Genomic DNA, 23798 nt, shown 5'->3' with positions numbered 1-23798 from the left:
TGCCCTTGTAAACTGGCGAATGCAGCTATGTGCAGCATGTTGAGAGATGCTGCATATGTCCCCTGCTGCTGCCTGGAAGGAGTCGGAGGCATAGAAGGCCAGCGCCACTGCGACGGGCAGCGCAGTCCTGTTGGGACTGGTAGGCTGTAGGTCTGCCTGTAGGAGCGGACATATCTCCGTCAGCACTTTCTTTTGGAAGTGCAGCCTTCTGATGCACTGCGCTTCAGAGAGCTGGAGGTATGAGCGATGGTCCCTGTAAACCCACGGGGGGGAGAGGGGGGGTGGTAAGGCCTCCTCCACAGACGTCTTCGACATTTCCTCACTTGTGGGCTCACATGGCCAAGAGCTCTTCTTCTAGCTTGAAGCCGCCTGTCAATAGCAACCAGCATGATATGCTGGCGAATTAGTAATACCCTCATTCAAATCTCTCACTGACATAAGAGCATAAGAAATAGGGGACCTAAGGACTCATTTTAAGAGTGGAAGCATGTCTATGATGATGAAGATAAGAAGTAGAAGCAGGAGTAGGCCATACGGCCCCTCGAGCCAGCTCCACCATTTAATACAATCATGGCTGATCCGACCATGGACTCAGATCCACTTGCCTGCCCGCTCCCTTTATTCCCTTATCGATTAAGAAACTGTTTATCTCTGTATTAAATTTATTCAATGTCCCAGCTTCCACAGCTCTTTGAGGCAGCGAATTCCACAGGTTTACAAACCTCAGAGAGAAGAAATTTCTCCTTATCTCAGTTTTCAATGGGCGGCTCCTTATTCTAAGATTATGCCCCCTAGTTCTAGTCTCCCCATCAGTGAAAACATCCTCTCTGCATCCACCTTGTCAATCCCCCTCATAATCTTATACATTGCAAGGAAACTGTAATGGCACATCAAAGTGGCACTTGCAATTTGGAGCTTCCTGCAGTGTGCTGTGCGTAACCGTAGCAGCCAATGACAACTGCGATGTCTGATCCTCCAGCCTCCATTTAAATGCGCTGCCAATACCGCCTGCTGCACCCTGGGAAGGCCTGTTTTTTTCAGGTGTTTCCTGGGGAGGGTGTTAAATGAGGCGTAAGGGCCGAATGTTCCATCCGGGGTGCTAGCACAGCGTTGCACGATGATCGACGTCATCATCTCACTAAAAATGGATGGAGGGCCAGTAAGTTTTTGCGCCACGGCAAATCAGTAGCCGAATCTACTGACCGGGCGGTAAATCCTGGACGCCCGGCGTTCTGCCCAAAATCAGCACTTACCGCCTCACCGGGGTGCGAACAGAGGCGCAAAAGAGCCAAAAATCCAGCCCGTACATATTCTGTAAATAACAAGCACTGTTCAATAATATTGGCAGAATGACAAAGACAAAACTAAATTGAATATGTCACCAAACTAAATGCATTTTTAACTTTTTTGATATAGAAAATCACTACCACGGGCTCCAAAGGGTTACGGTGGGAAGATTCTCTGAAACTGGTAAATTCAAACTACAACCCATAAACATATGCAACCCATGAAGCCCACACAACTCCAGTTCTATTTGTGCTTTGCATTTCTTACTCACTTGTTTATCATGTTATTTTGTGGGCCTGGAGGTTTGGCAAGAAATGTTATCTTCGCGCAATTTCCTCAGTGGTGAATGAATCCTAAATCAGAACATGGAAATCTGCGAGGGTGCATTCACACGGTAACTGCAGGGCTGGCGAGAAGCAGTTTTGCTTTACGTCGATGCTGCGGTTACAGTGCAAATGCAGCCTGAATCCAGAGTCAGGGCCTGATCGCAGCGAGAGCCCTGGAGGTGGTGGTCTCACTCTGGGCATTGACAATTTACGCTCCACAAGTTTGGTGATGGGTGCAAAGTTGAAACTGCTCCTCAACAACGGTAAACTTGCACTGTTATTCTCCACTACTTGATGCACAAAGTACCGGGAACATCCAATTAATCTTTGTAACGTCGTCTGCGTGACTCCATGGTGCATGCCTAAGTGGCCCACGAAGGCAAATCTCTCAACAATGCTGACAGATGGTCTGTACAGTGTATGTAAATAGAAACACGCTCATGAGAACAAGATAGTGTGGAAAAAACTGAAGAGCTCACGATTTATGGAAAACTGATAACATCAGTACTTTGTGCTTCAAGTAACCAAATCTGAGGGGGTGGAGGTGCTTAGAGCACATTTGCTTGAAGAAGTGCAAAAAAAACATTTCATAACGAGCATTGTTAGAAATACCAAAATAGAACAGGAAAACCAAATCATTTTAGCTACGAGCTGTGAAACCTGAATACGCCGAACAGTGGAAAATATTTTTCTATGTTTAAGGTACTGAATTTCCATAGGAAGGTAGCTGCAGGTCTTACGCTGATTGGCACCATAAATGGCTACAAGAGAAATCTTTTGCAAAACTCTTTTGTTAAAGTAACTCTACACATCACAAGACAACGTATTCCTCATCATGCCCAATGCAAAATGCATTATATAGGAATGTACTTTGAAAAGAAAATTACTTAATTAGATTTAATCCCCCAGTTTTTTTCCTTCATATCCTACCCTGGATTCTCACTACATCAAATTTAAAATATCACCGTTTTCCTTAATTAGCTAATTTTGCATCGTCAACTGTGGCTCAGTGGGTAGCTCCTTCGCCTCTCAGTCAGAAGGTTATGGGTTTAAGTCCCACTCCAGAGACTTGAGCATAAAAGTCTAGGCTGACACTCCAGTGCAGTGCTGAGGGAGTGCTGTACTGTTGGAGGTGCCGTCTTTTGGATGAGACGTTAAACCGAGGCCCCGTCTGCCCTCTGAGGTGGACGTAAAAGATCCCATGGCACTATTTCGAAGAAGAGCAGGGGAATTATCCCCAGTGTCCTGGCCAATATTTATCCCTCAATCAATATAACAAAAACAGGTTATCTGGTCATGATCACATTGCTGTTTGTAGGAGCTTGCTGTATGCAAGTTGGCTGCCGCATTTCCTCCATTACAACAGTGACTTCGCTTCAAACAGTACTTCGTTGGCTGTAAAGCGCTTTGGGACGTCTGGTGGTTGTGGAAGGTGCTATATAAATGCAAGTCTTTCTTTTTTAAAACACTACACGATAGGCACAGCAGTTATATATTCATCAAAATGATACAAATTGTGAAATATACGGTTGCTACAGTCCATTAACATTTCTGGACTGCAATATGGAAATTATTGTGATGGAAATTTTTTTTTATAGACACATACACACTTTTACAAACAAATAATGATCATTACTGGGTCACAAACACACCACACAACTAACGATGTTCTCGATCAGGCCAACATCCCCAGCATCGAAGCACTGACCACACTCGATCAGCTCCGCTGGGCGGGCCACATTGTTCGCGCATGCCTGACACGAGACTCTCAAAGCAAGCGCTCTACTCGGAACTCCTACACGGCAAGTGAGCTCCAGGTGGGCAGAGGAAACGTTTCAAGGACACCCTCAAAGCTTCCTTGATAAAGTGCAACATCCCCACCGACACCTGGGAGTCCCTGGCCCAAGACCGCCCTAAGTGGAGGAAGAGAATCCGGGAGGGCGCTGAGCAACTCGAGTCTCGTCGCTGAGAACATGCAGAAAACAAACGCAGGCAGCGGAAGGAGCATGTGGCAAACTAGGCTCCCCACCCACCCTTTCCTCCCAATGACTGTCTGTCCCGCCTGTGACAGAGACTGTAATTCCCGTATTGGACTATACAGTCACCTGAGAACTCATTTTTTGAGTGGAAGCAAGTCTTCCTCGATTTCGAGGAACTGCCTATGATGATGATACTAGAATACAAGAGAAAAATATTTTTAAACGGCAATGATTGAAGACTGCTGCAAGGCTATAGCTTGTATATCGCTTTGGGTGAATTACAAATTGCCAGACTCTGTTAAACTTACTAGGTGTCCACTCAGTTGCTGTAATGCCAATCTATCGTGGCTCCATACAGCTGCTTGCTGAGAAAACTCAAGGGTTAAACCAATATCTACTCTTAACTTCTACCTACTCTTCAACAGATCAATTTTGATATGAAAAGAATAAACTACGTCATGTGGGATATGATTTGTATCCAAGAGATGACTGACATAGAAACATAGAAAATAGGTGCAGGAGTAGGCCATTCGGCCCCTTGAGCCTGCACCACCATTAAATATGATCATGGCTGATCATGCAACTTCAGTACCCCATTCCTGCTTTCTCTCCAGACCCTTTGATCCCTTTAGCCGTAAGGGCCACATCTAACTCCCTTTTGAATATATCTAACGAACTGGCCTCAACAACTTTCTGTGGCAGAGAATTCCACAGGTTCACAATTCTCTTGAGTGAAGAAATTTCTCCTCATCTCGGTCCGAAATGGCTTACCCCTTATCCTTGGACTGTGACCCCTGGTTCTGGACTTCCCCAACATCGGGAACATTCTTCCTGCATCTAACCTGTCCAATCCCGTCGGAATTTTATATGTTTCTATGAGATCCCCTCTTATTCTTCTAAATTCCAGTGAATATAAGCCTAGTCGATCCAGTCTTTCTTCATATGTCAGTCCTGCCATCCCGGGAAGCAGTCTGGTGAACCTTCGCTGTACTCCCTCAATAGTATGAATATCCGCCCTCAGAAACTGTACACAATATTGAAGGTGTGGCCTCATCAAGGCCCTGTACAACTGCAGTAAGACCTCCTTGCTCCTATACTCAAATCCTCTCGCTATGAAGGCCAACATGCCATTTGCCTTATTCACCGCCTGCTGTACCTGCATGCCAACTTTGTACCATGACTGATGTACCATGACACCCAGGTCTCGTTGCACCTCCACTTTTACTAATCACCATTCAGATAATATTCTGCCTCCCTGTTTTTGGCACCAAAGTGGATAACCTCACATTTATCTACATTATACTGCATCTGCCATGCATTTGCCCACTCACCTAACCTGTCCAAGTCACCCTGCAGCCTCTTAGCATCCTCCTCACAGCTCACACCGCCACCCAGCTTAGTGTCATCCGCAAATTTGGAGATATTACATTCAATTTCTTCGTCCAAATCATTAATGTATATTGTAAATAGTTGGGGGCCCAGCACTGAAGGCTTATATCCTTACAAGTAATTGGCTCACTTATGGGATGGAAAACATGGCCCACTGGTCTTGTGTGTGCTCCTGAATATTCTGACACACTGCACCGGGAACATCAGCGGACAGGCTGATAACTCCTGCACCAGGGAACATTTATAGATCCTCCATATTGTTGCTGTGCCAAGACGCCAAATAGAACCAGGGTCTTTGCCACACTGAGGGAGACTCGTGCCTAATCTGTTGTTACACAACTTCCAGCTGCCGCCTGTACTCCTCTATTCATAAACTAGCAGAGCTGATCTCCAGTCATCTTGGTTAATCCTTGCCACTGGACCAAGACCTAGCTCTGTCAAGCCCGTGTGGTGGCTGGTGAGCCACAGGCACAGGCATCTTCCACCCTTCTAATATGTAGGGTGACCTGGAATATCAGGTCCTTCACCGAAACACCTGTGAACTCATCTCTTTTTGGTGTGGAAGCAAGTCATCCTCGATACAAGGGACCGCCCAAGAAGATTCACAAGACCAGGTCTCACTCCTCAGCTTAGCTTTTCTTTTCTGAAATTTTTTTAACCCCTCATTTTCTCATACTTTCATTATGCCTTCCCCCCACCCCACCCCCCACACACACAAACAGTTAATCCCTTTTCTCAGCTATATATGATTTCTAATAAATTTTTTAAATCTTTGATTCCGTCTAACTCAGTAAGCCCACAAATCTGAATCCTAAGGTTTAAACCTGCTGTTCAATGTAACATCCCTCCTATCCTGTGTCTCAAAGCTCTGTTATAAAATATGTGAACCAGACCCATTCAATAACTTTCAAAATTTATGTATTGTGCATGACGTTAGTAAAACTTTCCATCATGACCATCACTGAGAAGTTTATACCACTGTTTAGTTGGTCTCACTCTTTGCAAAAGATACCCGTAGCAGATTCCTGCAAATTATGTGGTGTCCTCCTAGTCTCATTCTCCTTCCGCTCTCACTCCAGCCCCACCCCCTCCACCAGCTCAGTTACCCTTCTAAACATCAGTTCTCCAACACTGCAAGATACAACTCTGGGACTTTCACAATGGCTCAACAAGTAGATCCAGTAATTGAATTGTCATCATCATCATAGGCAGTCCCTCGGAATCGAGGAAAACTTGCTTCCACTCTAAAAATGAGTTCTTAGAAGACTGTACAGTCCAATACGAGAACCACAGTCCCTGCCACATGTGGGACAGAGAGTCATTGAGGGAAAGGGTGGGTGGGGAGTCTGGTTTGCCACAAGCTCTTTCTGCTGCCTGTGCTAGATTACTGCATGCTCTCGGCGATGAGACTCGAGGTGCTCAGCGCCCTCCCAGATGCACTTCCTCCACTTAGGGCGGTCTTTGACCAGGGATTCCCAGTTGACGGTGCGGATGTTGTACTTTTATCAGGGAGGCTTTGAGGGTGTAGAGAGGTGGAAACAGCAGTGTGTGCTGAATCACAAGATGCTGGCTGGGGAACAGGATGGGACAGCCTCAGTGACCCCGGAGATAGGGTAGATGAAACTAAAATGGCCAGTTTTCATGTCCTGATTATCAGGTTGACCCTGCTGAAGCACGGTGTATGGATGTCGAGTAAGGTGCGATCAAACTGAATTATGATACCCCTATAGTCGACAATCACATATGAGTAATGGCAAATGGCGAGAGGTACTGAAGTCTATCCTTTCAGGAGACAACGGGAAAATGGGGGAGTTGGAGAAAGGGAGAAGTGGTAACGCGATGGTGGGTGGTTCATACAAGGCTCCTATAGTTTGGGATAGTGTAGCTGATTTCAGCACAGTGGATGACACCCAGCATTGTAGGCAGTTGTTTTGGGAAGCATGTTATGTCTTTTCTTAAAATAAGCACACAGAGCAAGAAGTCCGCAGGTTCCATTGCCGGTCACTGTTCAGTTACCTGATCTCAGCCAGGGTGGCAGTACAATTGCTGCAATTGAGCTCAGCACTCCTGGGTTAAAAAAAATTGGTCAGGGTGCTCTTCCTGATTACTACCCACATTCCGTGTTGTATATGTGCATGTGCAGACTGAGAAGGGTCAGGAATGGACCTGGCTGCAATAGTCGCTCCCATGGTCGAGGAACCTGCCAGCACTCACATATGAATAATGGACACTTAAGGCAAAGTACCCGAGAGGAACCAGCATCCATGGAACCATACTCCAGCAAGGAGAGGAAAAAATAGTAACATAAAATGCTTTTTTATTTAAGTTTGCCCCGGTGCCATTTCCCTTGTTCTACCAGCAGTGTACAATTCACTGCACCCATAAGCAGAGGTCAACAGGTTTATTTCTGGCTGCTAATTAACTTGCACAATTCCACTGAAGTGTCACCTCACTGTGCTACATTACCCCAGCAATAGATAACACACAGATACTCTGCTCTGTGGTAACTCTGGTGGTTTGTGCATAGTTACCACCAACAGAGCTTTCCTGCACTCTCCCCCACACACAAGACGTTTCAGACCTTGGCTTTGAAGAAGAATCACATCCATACCCCTCCCATTCAAACCAGCAGGAGTTGAAAAGCCAGCCTCCCTGGTTTAATCATCAACACGCTGTTTATCCAAGATAAATGCAGAAAGTTCCAGAAACACACACAGCAAGTTAGTGAGCCTCTGAAAGAAAAAAAGAGCAGATCAGCATTGTGCTTCTGATCCTTCCCAGAATTGTTCAGTAATTCTGATAAAACAGCCCTAACTAAAATATTAACTTGCCCTTTGTTTTTAAATGCTGACTGATCTGCTGTGCATTTCCTGGTTTTATGCTTGATTCCCAGCATTGGTAACTTTTCGAGCACTGTTGTCCTGCAGCTACCAATCTCAGATCAGTCGTTACTGTACTGATTTGCAGCTGGAAGCACTTATTTATATTGCTTCATTGCAAATACAAATCTGCACAGATATGTGCTTAACATCAGAAATAGAAACAGGAGTAGCCCATACGGCCCCTCGAGCCTGCTCCGCCATTCAATAAGATCATGGCTGATCTGATCATGGACTCAGCTCCACTTTCCCGCCCGCTCCCCATAACTCTTTATCGATTAAGAAACCATCTATTTCTGTCTTAAATTTATTCAATGTCCCAGCTTCCACAGCTCTCTGAGGCAGCAAATTCCACAGATCCACAAACTTCAGAGAAGAAATGTCTCCATCTCTGTTTTAAATGGGCGGCCCCTTATTCTAAGATCATGCCCTCTAGTTCGAGTCTCCCCCATCAGTGGAAACATCCTCTCTGCATCCACCTTGTCAAGCCCCCTCATAATCTTATACGTTTCGATAAGATCACCTCTCATTCTTCTGAATTCCAATGACTAGAGGCCCAACCTACTCAATCTTTCCTCATAAGTCAACCCCCTCATCCCCAGAATCAACCTAGTGAACTTTCTCTGATCTGCCTAGTTAGAGTAGTCATCATCATCATAGGCAGTCCCTCGAAGCGAGGATGACTTGCTTCCACGCCAAAAAGGGATGAGTTCACAGGTGTTTCAATGAAGGACCTAATATTTCAGGTCCTCAACTACACCTGAAAGGTGGAAGATACCTGTGCGTGGATGTTTTTTAATGTGGGGTGGCCGTTGCACACCAACCACCACACGGGCTTGACAGAGCTAGGTCTTCGTCCAGTGGCAAGGATTGACCAAGACGACTGGAGACCAGTTCTGCTGCACAGACCTAGTGTGACACATATCGCAGTGTGGGTTGGCCCGTGCTGCCCCTGGGCCCCTGAACTCACGCCTCTCCCGGGTGCCGACCACATCCCTCTACAATTTCTCGCCGCTCCTTCGCCCCGACCTCGCCGCTCTTGCTGTATCTGCCCACGCTCCAATCACCGAACTTGACCTTGATGACGTCACTCTTCGCTGCCTTAAAAGGCACAGGCCAGGTTCACAAGTAAAAATCACAACCACGGTTAAAGGCTGAAACTGCCCCTTGGCAATACTTAGGGAAATCTGCCAATGTTACAAGCCAACAGGTGACCTGTGGTGTGACAGACAAGCATTGCACACACACTGCAACCAATTCAATCAATAAAACTGCTCATAGAAAGTTGGATGGCAGGTTGCTTTATAATAGGGTGGCCATATTTCCTAAACCGAATCCTGGGACTTACAGGGTGGGAGCCCAGCAAAGTAGCCAGGACAGGAACTGTAGGTTGCGGAGCCTAGCGAGGCAATTTTTTAACAGCCTATATTTTAACAGTTGCACAGATACACTACAAAGGCAAAACAAATGTTCACGTAATTACCACGGATGTGACGTCTCACTATTGAAGCGCACTCAAACACGGTTTATAAATAATACAATAACACTGTTCAGTCCATTGATCAGAAACTGTGATTATGTCTAATGGTACAATATGTATATATTCCAATGAATATGGCTTGAGTCTGTTCGGGGAAGAGTTTCATGAACGGGGGATTCTTCTGGGGACATTGTTCGCCCAGGGACACAGTACCTCATCCGAGGATGTATGGTCACCCTATTTGCTACAGACAAGAGTGTCATTCCATGTAATGCACAATGGTTTATTCTGTTAAGATGGCGTTGTGTCTCTTTGGGCCCCAAAGTCCAATTGTTGTGAAATGAATAAAGGCAGAGGTCAATGAGGATTCAATTGTCAGAGAATGCTGTAGATTGGAATGGGCAGGCCATTTTCAGCCTGCAGCACAGAAACACCCAGCATTTTAAGGATATTCTGTACATGAAAGCAAAGTGTGAAGGCCGGAGTGTGATATCTATGCACTAGATATTATATTTATATATATAAAAATAAAAACTAGATTGTAAAATCTGCATACAAGAAGCCTTCTCCCTCTCTCAAGAGTGATGACTGTAGGAAGTACTGTAGCAGAGGGGTACACAACTGCACATGTCCTGCTTATGCCCCACATTCAAACATTCTGCATAACTGTCCAGAAGATAATGGACCTCATAAACCCTACAGGGATCACTGTTGGATCTACCTACTGGAGTGCAAGTTCTTGCAGCACACAGGCTTTTTTTTATTCGTTCCTAGGATGTGGGCGTCACTGGCAAGGCCAGCATTTATTGCCCATTCCTAAATGCCCTTGAGAAGGTGGTCCGTGTGGTGAAGGTACTCTCACAGTGCTATTAGGGAGGGAGTTCCAGGATTTTGACTCAGCGACGATGAAAGAACGGCGGTATATTTCCAAGTCAGGGTGGTGTGTGACCTGCCGAGGAACTTGCAGGTGATGGTGCTCCCATGTGCCTGCTGCCCTGGTCCTTCCATGTGGTAGAAGTTGTGGGTTTGGGAGGTGCTGTCGAAGAAACCTTAGTGAGTTGCTGCAGTTCATCTTGTAGAAGGTACACACTGCAGCCACGGTGCACTGGTGGTGGAGGGAGTGAATGTTTAAGGGGTGCCCATCAAGCAGGCTGCTTTGTCCTGGATGGTGCTGAGCTTCTTGAGTGCTGTTGAAGCTGCATTCATCCGGGCAAGTGGAGAGTATTCCATCACACTCCTGACTTGTGCCTTGTAGATGGTGGAAAGGCTTTGGAGAGTCAAAAGGTGAGACACTTGCTGCAGAATACCCAGCCTCTGACCCGCTCTTGTAGCCACAGTATTTATGTGGCTGGTCCTGTTCGGGCTGCTGGCTGCAGTAGATGCCGGTGCCGATAATGCCAAGTGCAACCTCACCACAACAACCATGGATGAAAGTGGAAAGTATAATTTTTGGACTCTGTTTGGAACTTGAGAAGTACCAGGCAATCTGAAGTCATTCCTGGATGGTCACGTGACCCAGAAACCTCCCACAATCACACCCAGTACTCGGTTGTCCCCAAGGAGGTCAGAATGGGATAACAACTAACACCTCCACCACCACCGTCCCCCCACCTCCCCAGCCAGTGCGCCACAAAGAGGAACAATCCGATTTTGCAGGGCCCTCAATATCTACCTCAGCCAACTGATCCCAGGGACTACTAAATTATCCTGACCCCAAGCAACGCAATGCTCTCAGCGTGCGACTGTAGAGACAACCCCAGTGCTATTACCCTGCAAAAAAAAAACTGTAGGCGGAGTTCACTTGTAGATTCTCTTCTAAGGAAACAAAATCTCAAAGTAATCTTACTGTGACCACTTAAACCCTTTTGTATGCGTCTACGACACATTAACTCCGTTTGCTACTAACATTTGGGACCTATCGCTGTATTACTGTCCTGTCCTTAAAGGAGCCATTAACCATTTTATATGCAGGCTTAATGATCCCCCATCATTCCTAGCAGTGCTGATTTGTTGCTTTTATTTAAATAATTGTATTCGGTGGGTCCTAAACCACATACTTGTCTTCCTCTGCCCTACAGTTAACCTCGCTACAAGGTCCTACCGGGGAAATAGAATCAAATTTTAGGTATCCACAAAGATACCTGACCACAACTTCCTTCAACCTCACAGAGCAATAGGTGCACCATTTACTGTTAAGTGTTTAAAATAAGAACGTGCATTTATATAGCGCCTTTAATGTAGTGAAATGTCACAAGATGATTCACAGGAACGTTATCAAACAAAACTTGACACCGAGACACATAGGTTTCAAGGAGCGTCTTAAAGGAGGAGAGGTGGAGAGATTTAATAAGAACATAAGAATTAGGAACGGGAGTAGGCCATCTAGTCCCTCGAGCCTGCTCCGCCATTCAACAAGATCATGGCTGATCTGGCCGTGGACTCAGCTCCACTTACCCGCCCGCTCCCCATAACCCTTAATTCCCTTATTGGTTAAAAATCTATCTATCTGTGATTTGAATACATTCAATGAGCTAGCCTCAACTGCTTCCTTGGGCAGAGAATTCCACAGATTCACAACCCTCTGGGAGAAGAAATTCCTCCTCAACTCGGTTTTAAATTGGCTCCCCCGTATTTTGAGGCTGTGCCCCCTAGTTCTAGTCTCCCCGACCAGTGGAAACAACCTCTCGGCCTCTATTTTGTCTATCCCTTTCATTATTTTAAATGTTTCTATAAGATCACCCCTCATCTTTCTGAACTCCAACGAGTAAAGACCTGGTCTACTCAATCTATCATCATAAGGTAACTCCCTCATCTCCGGAATCAGCCTAGTGAATCGTCTCTGTACCCCCTTCAAGGCTAGTATATCCTTCCTTAAGAAAGGTGACCAAAACTGCACGCAGTACTCCAGGTGCGGCCTCACCAATACCCTATACAGTTGCAGCAGGACCTCCTTGCTTTTGTACTCCATCCCTCTCGCAATGAAGGCCAACATTCCATTCGCCTTCCTGATTACCTGTTGCACCTGCAAACTAACTTTTTTTTGGGATTCATGCACAAGGTTGTCAGTGTCCAAGTAGTACGCCGTGATCGTCTCGTGGTTAGTACTCTACGTTGTGGCCGCAGCAACCTTTGTTCGAATATGCGTCATGGCAGTGCGTTAAAAGAAATGAGACGGCAATGGGCCTGGCATTTCATCAGCCGGTCCAGGCAGCGGGCGGTCGAGGGGGTCGTTCAACCTGACTGCCTGCCTCTCTTCCGCTCTTACATCCGGTCCAGGGTGTCCTTGGAGATGGAGCACGCGGTGTCCACCGGTACACTCGCGGCCTGCCGCGAGAGGTGGGCACCGGAGGGACTGGAGTGCATCATCACGCCCGGCAACCAAATTTTAATTTGATTTTACGTTTTAAAGTTAATTTGTTTTAATTGCCGGTGCTTTTAGTGTCCCCTTCCCTTTTATAGGGGGCACTGGGGAAAAATTGTGATTTCAGTGCCCAAAAAAAAAAACACAAAAAAAAAGAAAAAACACAAAAAAAAAAAGGGGGGGGAAAAAAAGGGCCTTGTAAATGTCTGGAGTGTCACCCAGGTCGGGTGGCACCGTTTAATGTTTTATGTTTTGCAGGTGAACTCCAAAAAGAGTTTCATGCACAAGGTTCCTGCAGGAACCGCTGCTCGGGAATCCGTACCTCCACGGGCGAGGCTTTATGTGGCGGTCGGAAGAGAGGGCTGTGGCTGGTGAGGTGACCAGGGTCAGGGACCTGCTCGATGGCGGAGGAGCGGGCTGGATGGCGCCAGACACGCTGGCGCGGCGCCTAAATTCTGCCAACGTCCGCCACGCGGCCGATGCCATCGAGTCGCTAAAAACAGCTCTGGGCCCTGACTCCGTTAGGTGCATCGAGGAGGCTCAAGCACGTGGGGAGATCCCGTCCGAACTGACCCCCGTCCGGACGGAATTCCTCATCGGCGCCAAACCCCGGAACCTCCCTCGGGGGCCGGCGCCTCACAACTTGAGCCGCCTCGGGGAAATCCCCTCCGTGCCTTTCAGTTCCGCGCGGAGGGGTTTCCTGTACGGGCTGCTCCTGCACACCCTCAACTTTGCCATCCTCGCCGGCCGTCCGGACACGCCATGGCGTACCATCTTGCCGTCCGGAGGAGGCGGGGGTCCCCGATGGAGGGCACTCTACGCAGGGGTCCTCCCACTATTCATCGGGGACTTGGCCTGGAGGGTGGTGCACGGAGCAGTGCCGTGCAATAAATTTTTAAGCCGGTTCACGGACTCCCAGGCCGCCTGCAATTTCTGCGGTCTGGAGGAGTCCGTGTTCCATGTTTTTATTGAATGCACAAGGTTGCAGCCCCTGTTCCACTATTTGAAGGGGCTGCTCCTGAAATTCTGGCTGCACTTCAGTCCCACTCTCCTGATCTTTGGGCACCCTGTGTGGAGGGGAGCGGGTAGGTCCGAAGGCCTCCTCGTAGGACTGCTCCTGGGCACGGCCAAGGGTGCCATCAGCCGGTCCAGGCAGCGGGCGGTCGAGGGGGTCGTTCAACCTGACTGCCTGCCTCTCTTCCGCTCTTACATCCGGTCCAGGGTGTCCTTGGAGATGGAGCACGCGGTGTCCACCGGTACGCTCGCGGCCTTCCGCGAGAGGTGGGCACCGGAGGGACTGGAGTGCATCATCACGCCCGGCAACCAAATTTTAATTTGATTTTACGTTTTTTAAGTTTAATTTGTTTTAATTGCCGGTGCTTTTAGTGTCCCCCTTCCCTTTTATAGGGGGCACTGGGGAAAATTGTGATTTTAGTGCCCAAAAAAAAACAAAAAAAAAAGGAAAACACAAAAAAAAAAGGGGGGAAAAAAAAAAGGGCCTTGTAAATGTCTGGAGTGTCACCCAGGTCGGGTGGCACCGTTTAATGTTTTTTATGTTTTGCAGGTAAACTCAAAAGAGTTTCATGCACAAGGTTTTTTTATTGTTTTCTTGCTGCACTTCATTGTAAACCAGGGCAGTCAGATGTACCTTACATTTCAGCCACAGCTGTCTATTTGGTGCACAGAGGTTTATTATACACTACACCAACTAACTGCCTCTTAATTATGTTATGCCGGTACAAGTGTGCTCCACACTGTGTTTCAGACTTGAAAGATGCATTATTGGTGCTATATGGTGAGCTCTGGTATACAACCAGACCTGCCTGGCATAGTGTTTGATGAAGAGCCAAACTGCTCTCAACGCAAGATCTTGGTACCAAGAAGAAAACGTGTCTGCCAAATTGCCTTCCTCCACCTTGTCCTGCACACACTCATTTGCATTCAAAGTCAGCAAATTTCACAGAGATTTCATTCGCAACAGGTCTGAGCTACCATACAAAACACTGGGGCCCAGCAATTAGTACCAGGAGTGAATACATCATTTTTATGATTTACTTATTCAACAGGTGTATTGCACGCAAAAAAAAAAATCCATTCCCACTAATGTCATTCTCTTAATGAGCACAAACTTAATTTATCTCCTTAACAACAAACACTGTGACTGGGTCACTCACAATGCCAATATAGGTACAAATATTAACATACTTCGTGCTCCTGAAATTCTGGCTGTACTTCAGTCCCACTCTCCTGATCTTTGGGTACCCTGTGCGGAGGGGAGCGGGTAGGTCCGAGGGCCTCCTCGTAGGACTGCTCCTGGGCACGGCCAAGGGTGCCATCAGCCGGTCCAGGCAGCGGGCGGTCGAGGGGGTCGTTCAACCTGACTGCCTGCCTCTCTTCCGCTCTTACATCCGGTCCAGGGTGTCCTTGGAGATGGAGCACGCGGTGTCCACCGGTACGCTCGCGGCCTTCCGCGAGAGGTGGGCACCGGAGGGACTGGAGTGCATCATCACGCCCGGCAACCAAATTTTAATTTGATTTTACGTTTTAAAGTTTAATTTGTTTTAATTGCTGGTGTTTTTAGTGTCCCCTTCCCTTTTATAGGGGGCACTGGGGAAAAAAAGGTGATTTTAGTGCCCAAAAAAAAAAACCCAAAAAAAAGAAAGAAAAAAAAAACACAAAAAAAAGGAAAAAAAAGGGCCTTGTAAATGTCTGGTGTGACATCCAGGTCGGGTGGCACGGTTTAATGTTTTATGTTTTATAGGTAGACTCTAAAAGAGTTTCATGCACAAGGACCCCAGGTCCCTCTGTCCCGCAGCATGTTGTAATTTCTCCCCATTCAAATAATATTCCCTTTTACTGTTTTTTTTTCCCCCAAGGTGGATGACCTCACATTTTCCAACATTGTATTCCATCTGCCAAACCTTAGCCCATTCGCTTAACCTATCTAAATCTCTTTGCAGCCTCTCTGTGTCCTCTACACAATCCGCTTTCCCACTAATCTTTGTGTCATCTGCAAATTTTTTTACACTACACTCTGTCCCCTCTTCCAGGTCATCTATGTATATTGTAAACAGTTGTGGTCCCAGCACCGATCCCTGTGGCACACCACTAACCACCGATTTCCAACCGAAAAGGACCCATTTATCCCGGCTCTCTGCTTTCTGTGAGCTAGCCAATTCTCTATCCATGCTAATACATTTCCTCCGACTCCACGTACCTTTATCTTCTGCAGTAACCTTTTGTGTGGCACCTTATCGAATGCCTTTTGGAAATCTAAATACACCACATCCATCGGTACACCTCTATCCACCATGCTCGTTATATCCTCAAAGAATTCCAGTAAATTAGTTAAACATGATTTCCCCTTCATGAATCCATGTTGCATCTGCTTGATTGCACTATTCCTATCTAGATGTCCCGCTATTTCTTCCTTAATGATAGCTCAAGCATTTTCCCCACTACAGATGTTAAATTAACTGGCCTATAGTTACCTGCCTTTTGTCTGCCCCCTTTTTTAAACAGAGGCGTTACATTAGCTGCTTTCCAATCTGCTGGTACCTCCCCAGAGTCCAGAGAATTTTGGTAATTATAACGAATGCATCTGCTATAACTTCCGCCATCTCTTTTAATACCCTGGGATGGTTTTCATCAGGACCAGGGGACTTGTCGACCTCGAGTCCCATTAGCCTGTCCAGCACTCCCCCCCCTAGTGATAGTGATTATCTCAAGGTCCTCCCTTCCCACATTCCCGTGATCAGCAATTTTTGGCATGGTTTTTGTGTCTTCCACTGTGAAGACCGAAGCAAAATAATTGTTTAAGGTCTCAGCCATTTCCACATTTCCCATTATTAAATCCCCCTTCTCATCTTCTAAGGGACCAACATTTACTTTAGTCACTCTTTTCCGTTTTATATATCGGTAAAAGCTTTTACTATCTGTTTTTATGTTTTGCGCAAGTTTACTTTCGTAATCTATCTTTCCTTTCTTTATTGCTTACTTTGTCATTCTTTGCTGTCGTTTAAAATTTTCCCAATCTTCTAGTTTCTCACTAACCTTGGCCACCTTATACACATTGGTTTTCAATTTGATATTCTTCTTTATTTCCTTGGTTATCCACGGCTGGTTATCCCTTCTCTTACCGACCTTTTTCACTGGAATATATTTTTGTTGAGCACTATGAAAGAGCTCCTTAAAAGCCCTCCACTGTTCCTCAATTGTGCCACCGTTTAGTCTGTGTTTCCAGTCTACTTTAGCCAACTCTGCCCTCATCCCACTGTAGTCCCCTTTGTTTAAGCATAGTACGCTCGTTTGAGACACTACTTCCTCACCCTCAATCTGTATTACAAATTCAACCATACTGTGATCACTCATTCCGAGAGGATCTTTTACAAGGAGATTGTTTATTATTCCTGTCTCATTACACAGGACCAGATCTAAGATAGCTTGCTCCCTTGTAGGTTCTGTAACATACTGTTCTAAGAAACAATCCCGTATGCACTCTATGAATTCCTCCTCAAGGCTACCCGTGCGATTTGGTTTGACCAATCGATATGTAGGTTAAAATCCCCCATGATTACTGCCGTTCCTTTTTCACATGCCTCCATTATTCTCTTGATTATTGCCCGCCCTACCGTGAAGTTATTATTTGGGGGTCTATAAATTACGCCCACCAGTGACTTTTTCCCCTTACTATCTCTAATCTCCACCCACAATGATTCAACATTTTGTTCATTAGAGCCAATATCATCTCTCACAACTGCCCTGATATCATCTTTTATTAACAGAGCTACCCCACCTCCTTTCCCTTCTTGTCTATCTTTCTGAATTGTCAGATACCCCTGTATGTTTAATTCCCAGTCTTGGCCCCCCTGCAACCACGTTTCTGTAATGGCCACCAAATCATACCCATTTGTAATGATTTGTGCCGTCAACTCATTTACTTTATTTTGAATGCGTTTAGGTAGAGTGTTTTAATACTAGTTTTTAAACCATGATTTTTAGTTTTGACTCCTCCTGCAGCCCCTTTATATTCATATATATTGTCCCTTCCTATCACCTTGTGGTTTACACTTACCCCAGTGCTACTCTGCTCTGTTGCCTCCTGCCTTTTGCATTCTTTCTTGGGGTCCTGTTCATCTGAACTCTTACCCACTCTAACTAGCTTAGAGCCCTCTCCTGGGTTCCGAATACTCCTTGCATTGAGGCACCGAGCTTTCATTCTTGCTTTTTTATTACACTTTGACCCTTTAGAATTTTGCTGTACAGTGGCCCTTTTTGTTTTTTGCCTTGGGTTTCTCTGCCCTCCACTTTTACTCATCTCCTTTCTGTCTTTTGCTTTTGTCTCCATTTTGTTTCCCTCTGTCTCCCTGCATTGGTTCCCATCCCCCTGCCATATTAGTTTAACTCCTCCCCAACAGCACTAGCAGACACTCCCCCTAGGGAAGAAATTCCAGAGCTTAGGGCAGCTGAAAACACGGTGCCAATGGTGGAGCGATTAAAATTGGGGATGCCCAAGAGGCCAGAATTTGAGGAGTGCAGAGATCTTTGTAGTGTTGTAGGCTGGAGAAGCTCAAGTTTTAAAATAGCATTTATATAGCACCTTTAATGCAGTAAAATGTCCCAAGGCGGTTCACAGAATCAATTATCAAACAAAATTTGATACTGAGTCACATAAGGAAATATTAGGACAGGTGACCAAAAGCTTGCTCAAAGAGGTAGGTTTTAAGGAATGATGTTACAGAGGTGGAAGTAGGCGGTCTTAGTGAAGTAGAGGAATATGAAGGAGGAAGCGCATCTAGGGGTCAAATAGAATGCCGAGGTTGTGAACAGTGTGGTTCAGCCACAGACTGTGGGCAAGGAAAGGAGCTTGTGGCAGGCACCGAAGACAATGGCTTCAGTCTTCAGAAAATTTAATTGGAAGAAATTTCTGCTCAGCTAATACTGGATGTCAGACAAGTAGCGTGAAAAATCAGCGTACATGTGGAACCTGATGTTGTGTTTTCGGATGATGTCTCTGAGGAGCAACATGTAAATGAGAAATAGGAGAGGCCCGAGGATAGATCCTCAGGGGACTCCGGAGATAATGGTGCGGGAGCGGAGGAAAAGCCATTGTAGGTGATTCTCTGGCTATGACTACATAAGATGGGCAAGGGCAGTCCCACCCAGCTAAACAACGGAGGCAATGCGATGAAGGAGGGTGGTTTGTCAACTGTGTCAAAGGCTGCAAGTCAGTTGAGAAGGATGAAGAGGGATCGTTTACCACAGCCACGTAGGATGTTATTTGTGACTTTGATAAGGGCTGTTACAATGCTGTGGTAAGGACATAAACTTGATTGGAGGAGTTTAAAGATGGAGTTGAGGAACTGATTTGGAAGGCGACAACACGTTGAAGGACTTGGGAGAGAAAGAGATGTCGACGATGGTGCGGTAGTTTGCAAGGACAGTGGACATACTTATCATAGTCGATCTTTGTCAGCACTGATCTCGATTGACAGTGTAGGATTGTGGTCATTTAAGATTTGTCGCACGCATGGTCCAATACTTTTTATAGGATTACCATTACTTACAAGTAGGGTATCAGTGAGTTATTGTACAGTATTACTGACAGTTATCAGGGCAATCTGATTGTCATCAGCACTACAATTAGTTAGCAGTGCCATTTCAGTGAGTTTCTGGCGGTATCAAAGTTCCTCCCACATTTGGTTACCCCTCTGCACCTGCTATTACCTCCCACCCCCGATCACCAACACCCCCCCCCGTCCCGATCACCAACACCCCCCCCGTCCTGATCACCAACACCCATCCCCCCCCCGTCCCAATCACCATTACCCCACCACTGTCCCAATCATCATTACCCCCACTGTCCCGATCACCATTACCCCCCTCTGTCCCGATCACCATTACCCCCCTCTGTCCCGATCACCATTACCGCCCTCTGTCCCGATCACCATTACCCCCCACTGTCCCGATCACCATTACCCCCCACTGTCCTGATCACCCCCATTGTCCCGATCACCATTACCCCCACTGTCCCGATCACCATTACCCCCACTGTCCCGATCACCATTACCCCCACTGTCCCGATCACCATTACCCGCCACTGTTCCGATCACCATTACCCCCCACTGTTCCGATCACCATTACCCCCACTGTCCCGATCACCATTACCCCGCTCTGTCCCGATCACCATTACCCCCCCACTGTCCCGATCACCATTACCCCCCCACTGTCCCGATCACCATTACCCCCCCCCACTGTCCCGGTCACCATTACCCCCCACTGTCCCGGTCACCATTACCCCCCACTGTCCCGGTCACCATTACCCCCCCACTGTCCCGATCACCATTACCCCCCACTGTCCCGATCACCATTACCCCCACTGTCCCGATCACCATTACCCCCACTGTCCCGATCACCATTACCCCCCACTGTCCCGATCACCATTACCCCCACTGTCCCGATCACCATTACCCCCCACTGTTCCGATCACCATTACCCCCACTGTCCCGATCACCATTACCCCGCTCTGTCCCGATCACCATTACCCCCCCACTGTCCCGATCACCATTACCCCCCCCACTGTCCCGATCACCATTACCCCCCCACTGTCCCGATCACCATTACCCCCACACTGTCCCGATCACCATTACCCCTCCACTGTCCCGATCACCATTACCCCCACTGTCCCGATCACCATTACCCGCACTGTCCCGATCACCATTACCCCCCCCACTGTCCCGATCACCATTACCCCCACACTGTCCCGATCACCATTACCCCCACACTGTCCCGATCACCATTACCCCCACACTGTCCCGATCACCATTACCCCCACACTGTCCCGATCACCATTACCCCCACACTGTCCCGATCACCATTACCCCCACACTGTCCCGATCACCATTACCCCCACATTGTCCCGATCACCATTACCCCCACACTGTCCCGATCACCATTACCCCCACACTGTCCCGATCACCATTACCTCCCCACTGTCCCGATCACCATTACCCCCACTGTCCCGATCACCATTACCCCCCACTGTCCCGATCACCATTACTCCCCACTGTCCCGATCACCATTACTCCCCACTGTCCCGATCACTATTACCTCCACTGCCCCGATCCTGGTCACTATTACCCCCTAGATCCCGGTCACTATTACCCCCCACTATCCCAATCACTATTACCCCCCCGATCCCGATCACCATTACCCCCCACTGTCCCGGTCACTATTACCCCCCACTGTCCCGATCCTGGTCACTATTACTCCCCCCCCCCTCCCTTGTCCCGGTCACTATTACTCCCTCGCCATCCCGGTCCCCCCTCCCCTCCGGTTGCTAGGGCCTCTCCCGGTTGCTAGGGCCACTCCCGGGCCGTGGCCTCGGTCTTTCCTTACCGTTGACAGTCGGGTCCTCCCCGTACACATCGTCCCCGACCCTGGCACTCGCCATGGCGGCTCTCATTGCCGGGCCCGGCCGGCTCACCGTGTCGCTGCGCAGGTCGACGGTGCGCACCGAGTCCCGGGGCGGCCCGGCCTGAGCCTGGGCCCCGGGCCCGCGGTACCAGCGGGCGGGGAGAGGGAGAGGCTCGGCCCGGGGCTGCAGCCGCCTCAGCAACACGAAGCGCATCGTCCGCTGGAGGAGAGCCCGGGCCTGGGGGCCTGCGGCTCGGCTAGTTGTAACGCGGACCGAGGCCGGGCCCGCACTTTGACCCGATTTATTGCAGCCCGCTGAGTCAGGGTAGTTCCCGAGGCGGCCGGTAGGGCCGGGCCGGGCCGGGCCGGGAGAGCTGTCCTGGGCCGGGGGCTGGAGCAGGAGCCGCCGGCACAGGGGGCTGTGGGCACAAGGCCAGCCTGTTCAAGGCCCGGTCACCCTGGGCCATCTGTAGACTGGTCAATGTGGTGGGGCTTCCTTCTGGATAGTCTGTGCATGGCCAGAGCCTCATGATGTAGGAGCACTCCAAGTGAAGTCTCTTTCGCTCTCTCCCCCTCTTTCCTCCCATCCCTCTCTCCTAATCTCTCCTCTAGCCATTCCTTCTCCTTCTCTCCTAATCTCTCATCCTCTGCCCATTCCTTCTCTCTTAATCTCTCCTTCTCCTCCCTCTCGAGTCCCACCCCTTTCAATCTCTCCAACGGCCATTCCTTTCCTCTGATCCCACTTTCCTCCCATCCCTCTCCTCATCTCCTCTGCCCATTCCTTCTCTCTCCCCCTTCTCTCTCCATTCCTTTCCTCCCATTCCTCTCTCCTTCTCTGCCCATTCCTTTCTTCTTATTCCAGACTTATTCCCGGGATGGCAGGACTGACATATGAGGAGAGACTGGATCGACTGGGCCTGTATTCACTGGAGTTTCGAAGGATGAGAGGGGATCTCATAGAAACATATAAAATTCTGACGGGACTGGACAGGTTAGATGCAGGAAGAATGTTCCCGATGTTGGGGAAGTCCAGAACCAGGGGACATAGTCTAAAGATAAGGGGTACGCCATTTAGGACTGAGATGAGGAGAAACTCAGAGAGCTGTTAACCTATGGAATTCCCTGCCGGAGAGAGTTGTTGATGCCAGTTCATTGGATATATTCAAGAGGGAGTTAGATATGCCCCTTGCGGCTAAAGGGATCAAGGGGTATGGAGAGAAAGCAGGAAAAGGGTACTGAGGGAATGATCAGCCATGATCTTATTGAATGGTGGTGCAGGCTCGAAGGGCCGAACGGCCCACTCCTGCACCTATTTTCTATGTTTCTATGTTTCTCCCTCTCTCCTAATCTTCTCTGCCCATTCCTTTCTTCTCTCTTTCTCCTAATCTCTCCTTCTGTGTCCATTCCTTCTCCTCCCTCTCGACTCCCATCCCTTTCAATCTCTCCAACGCTTATTCCTTTCCTCTGAACCTTCTCTCCTAATCTCCTCTGCCCATTCTTTTCTTCTCTCTCCTCCCTTCTCTCCCCATTCCTTTCTTCTCATCCCTCTCTCCTCTCATCCCTCTTTCCTCCCATTAATCTCCGCTGCCCATTCCTTTCTTCTCCCTCTCGACTCACATCGCTCTCTCCTTCTCTCCCCATTCCTTTCCACTCATCCCTCTTTCCGAATCTCTCCTCTGCCCATTCCTTTCTTTTCCACCCTTTCCTCCCATCCCTCTCTCTTCCCATCCTGCCTAATCCTCTCTCCTTTTCTCTCCTCCCCTCTCTCGCCACCCTCTCTGGCTAGGGTTGCCAACCTACCAGGATTGTCCTGGAGTCTCTGGAAATTAAAGATTAATTCCCAGCACATGGCTGCTAGCGATCCGAGAGAAAAATAATAGGGACATTAAAAGAATTGTGTTTTTAAATTTTCTTTAGACACTTTGTTTATTAGTTATAAAATTATTGGCGATGGTTAAAAAGGCCGTTTGACTGTGGGGCGGTTGGAGGACGAGTTCATGAAACCTCCAGGAGCATGTCCAACCCAGAGTTGGCAACCCGACCTCTGCACCATCATCGAGTCTCCCCTCATCCCTCCTCCCCTCATTCCTCTCTACCATCCCTTCTTCCATTTCTGTTTTCCTACATTTCTCCCCTCTTTCCCTTAGAGTGCAAGTAATCTAGAGTGAAAGGAAAAGAGAATGTAGGCAGGGTCATGGAAGTGAGAAGTACAGTGCAGGCAGGGACATATGGCAGAAGAAGATTTTTGAAATAGGGTGGATGCCAGGGAGAGATTTGAAGATGTGGACTAGGAAGCTGAAAGAAAGACTTGCATTTATATAGCGCCTTTCACAACCACTGGACATCCCAAAGCGCTTTACAGCCAACAAAGTACTTTTTTGAAAGTGTAGTCACTGTTGCAATCTAGAAAATGTGGCAGCCAATTTGTGCACAGCAAACTCCCACAAACAGCAATGTGATGATGACCAGATAATCAGTTTTTTGTTATGTTGATTGAAGGATAAATATTGGCCAAGATACCGGGATAACTCCCCTGCTCTTTTCCAAAATAGTGCCATGGGATCTTTTTTTAGGTCCACCTGAGAGAGCAGAAAGGCCCTTGGTTTAACATCTCATGCGAAAGATGGCGCCTTCGACAGTGCAGCACTCCCTCAGTTGTGCTCAAATCTCTGGAGTGCGGCT

General features: G+C 47.8%; 1 protein-coding gene across 2 annotated transcripts in view; it reads right to left on the bottom strand.

Moving 5' to 3' along the window:
- tha1 (threonine aldolase 1) overlaps window positions 1–21630 on the bottom strand; it is a 115553-nt gene extending 93923 nt beyond the window's left edge. Inside the window, exon 1 of one of the 2 annotated variants that reach the window (XM_070857783.1) lies at window positions 21099–21630. In XM_070857783.1, the coding sequence (XP_070713884.1) occupies window positions 21099–21330 (232 nt within the window). In that variant the 5' untranslated portion in view covers window positions 21331–21630. The remainder of the gene's footprint in view (window positions 1–21098) is intronic. The other variant, XM_070857782.1, reaches the window with a different exon arrangement.
- Between the last annotated feature and the right edge of the window lie 2168 nt (window positions 21631–23798).

Source organism: Pristiophorus japonicus, chromosome 16 (assembly GCF_044704955.1).
Source record: "Pristiophorus japonicus isolate sPriJap1 chromosome 16, sPriJap1.hap1, whole genome shotgun sequence".
Taxonomy (NCBI): domain Eukaryota; kingdom Metazoa; phylum Chordata; class Chondrichthyes; family Pristiophoridae; genus Pristiophorus; species Pristiophorus japonicus.
This window is presented reverse-complemented; position numbering and strand designations above follow the sequence as displayed.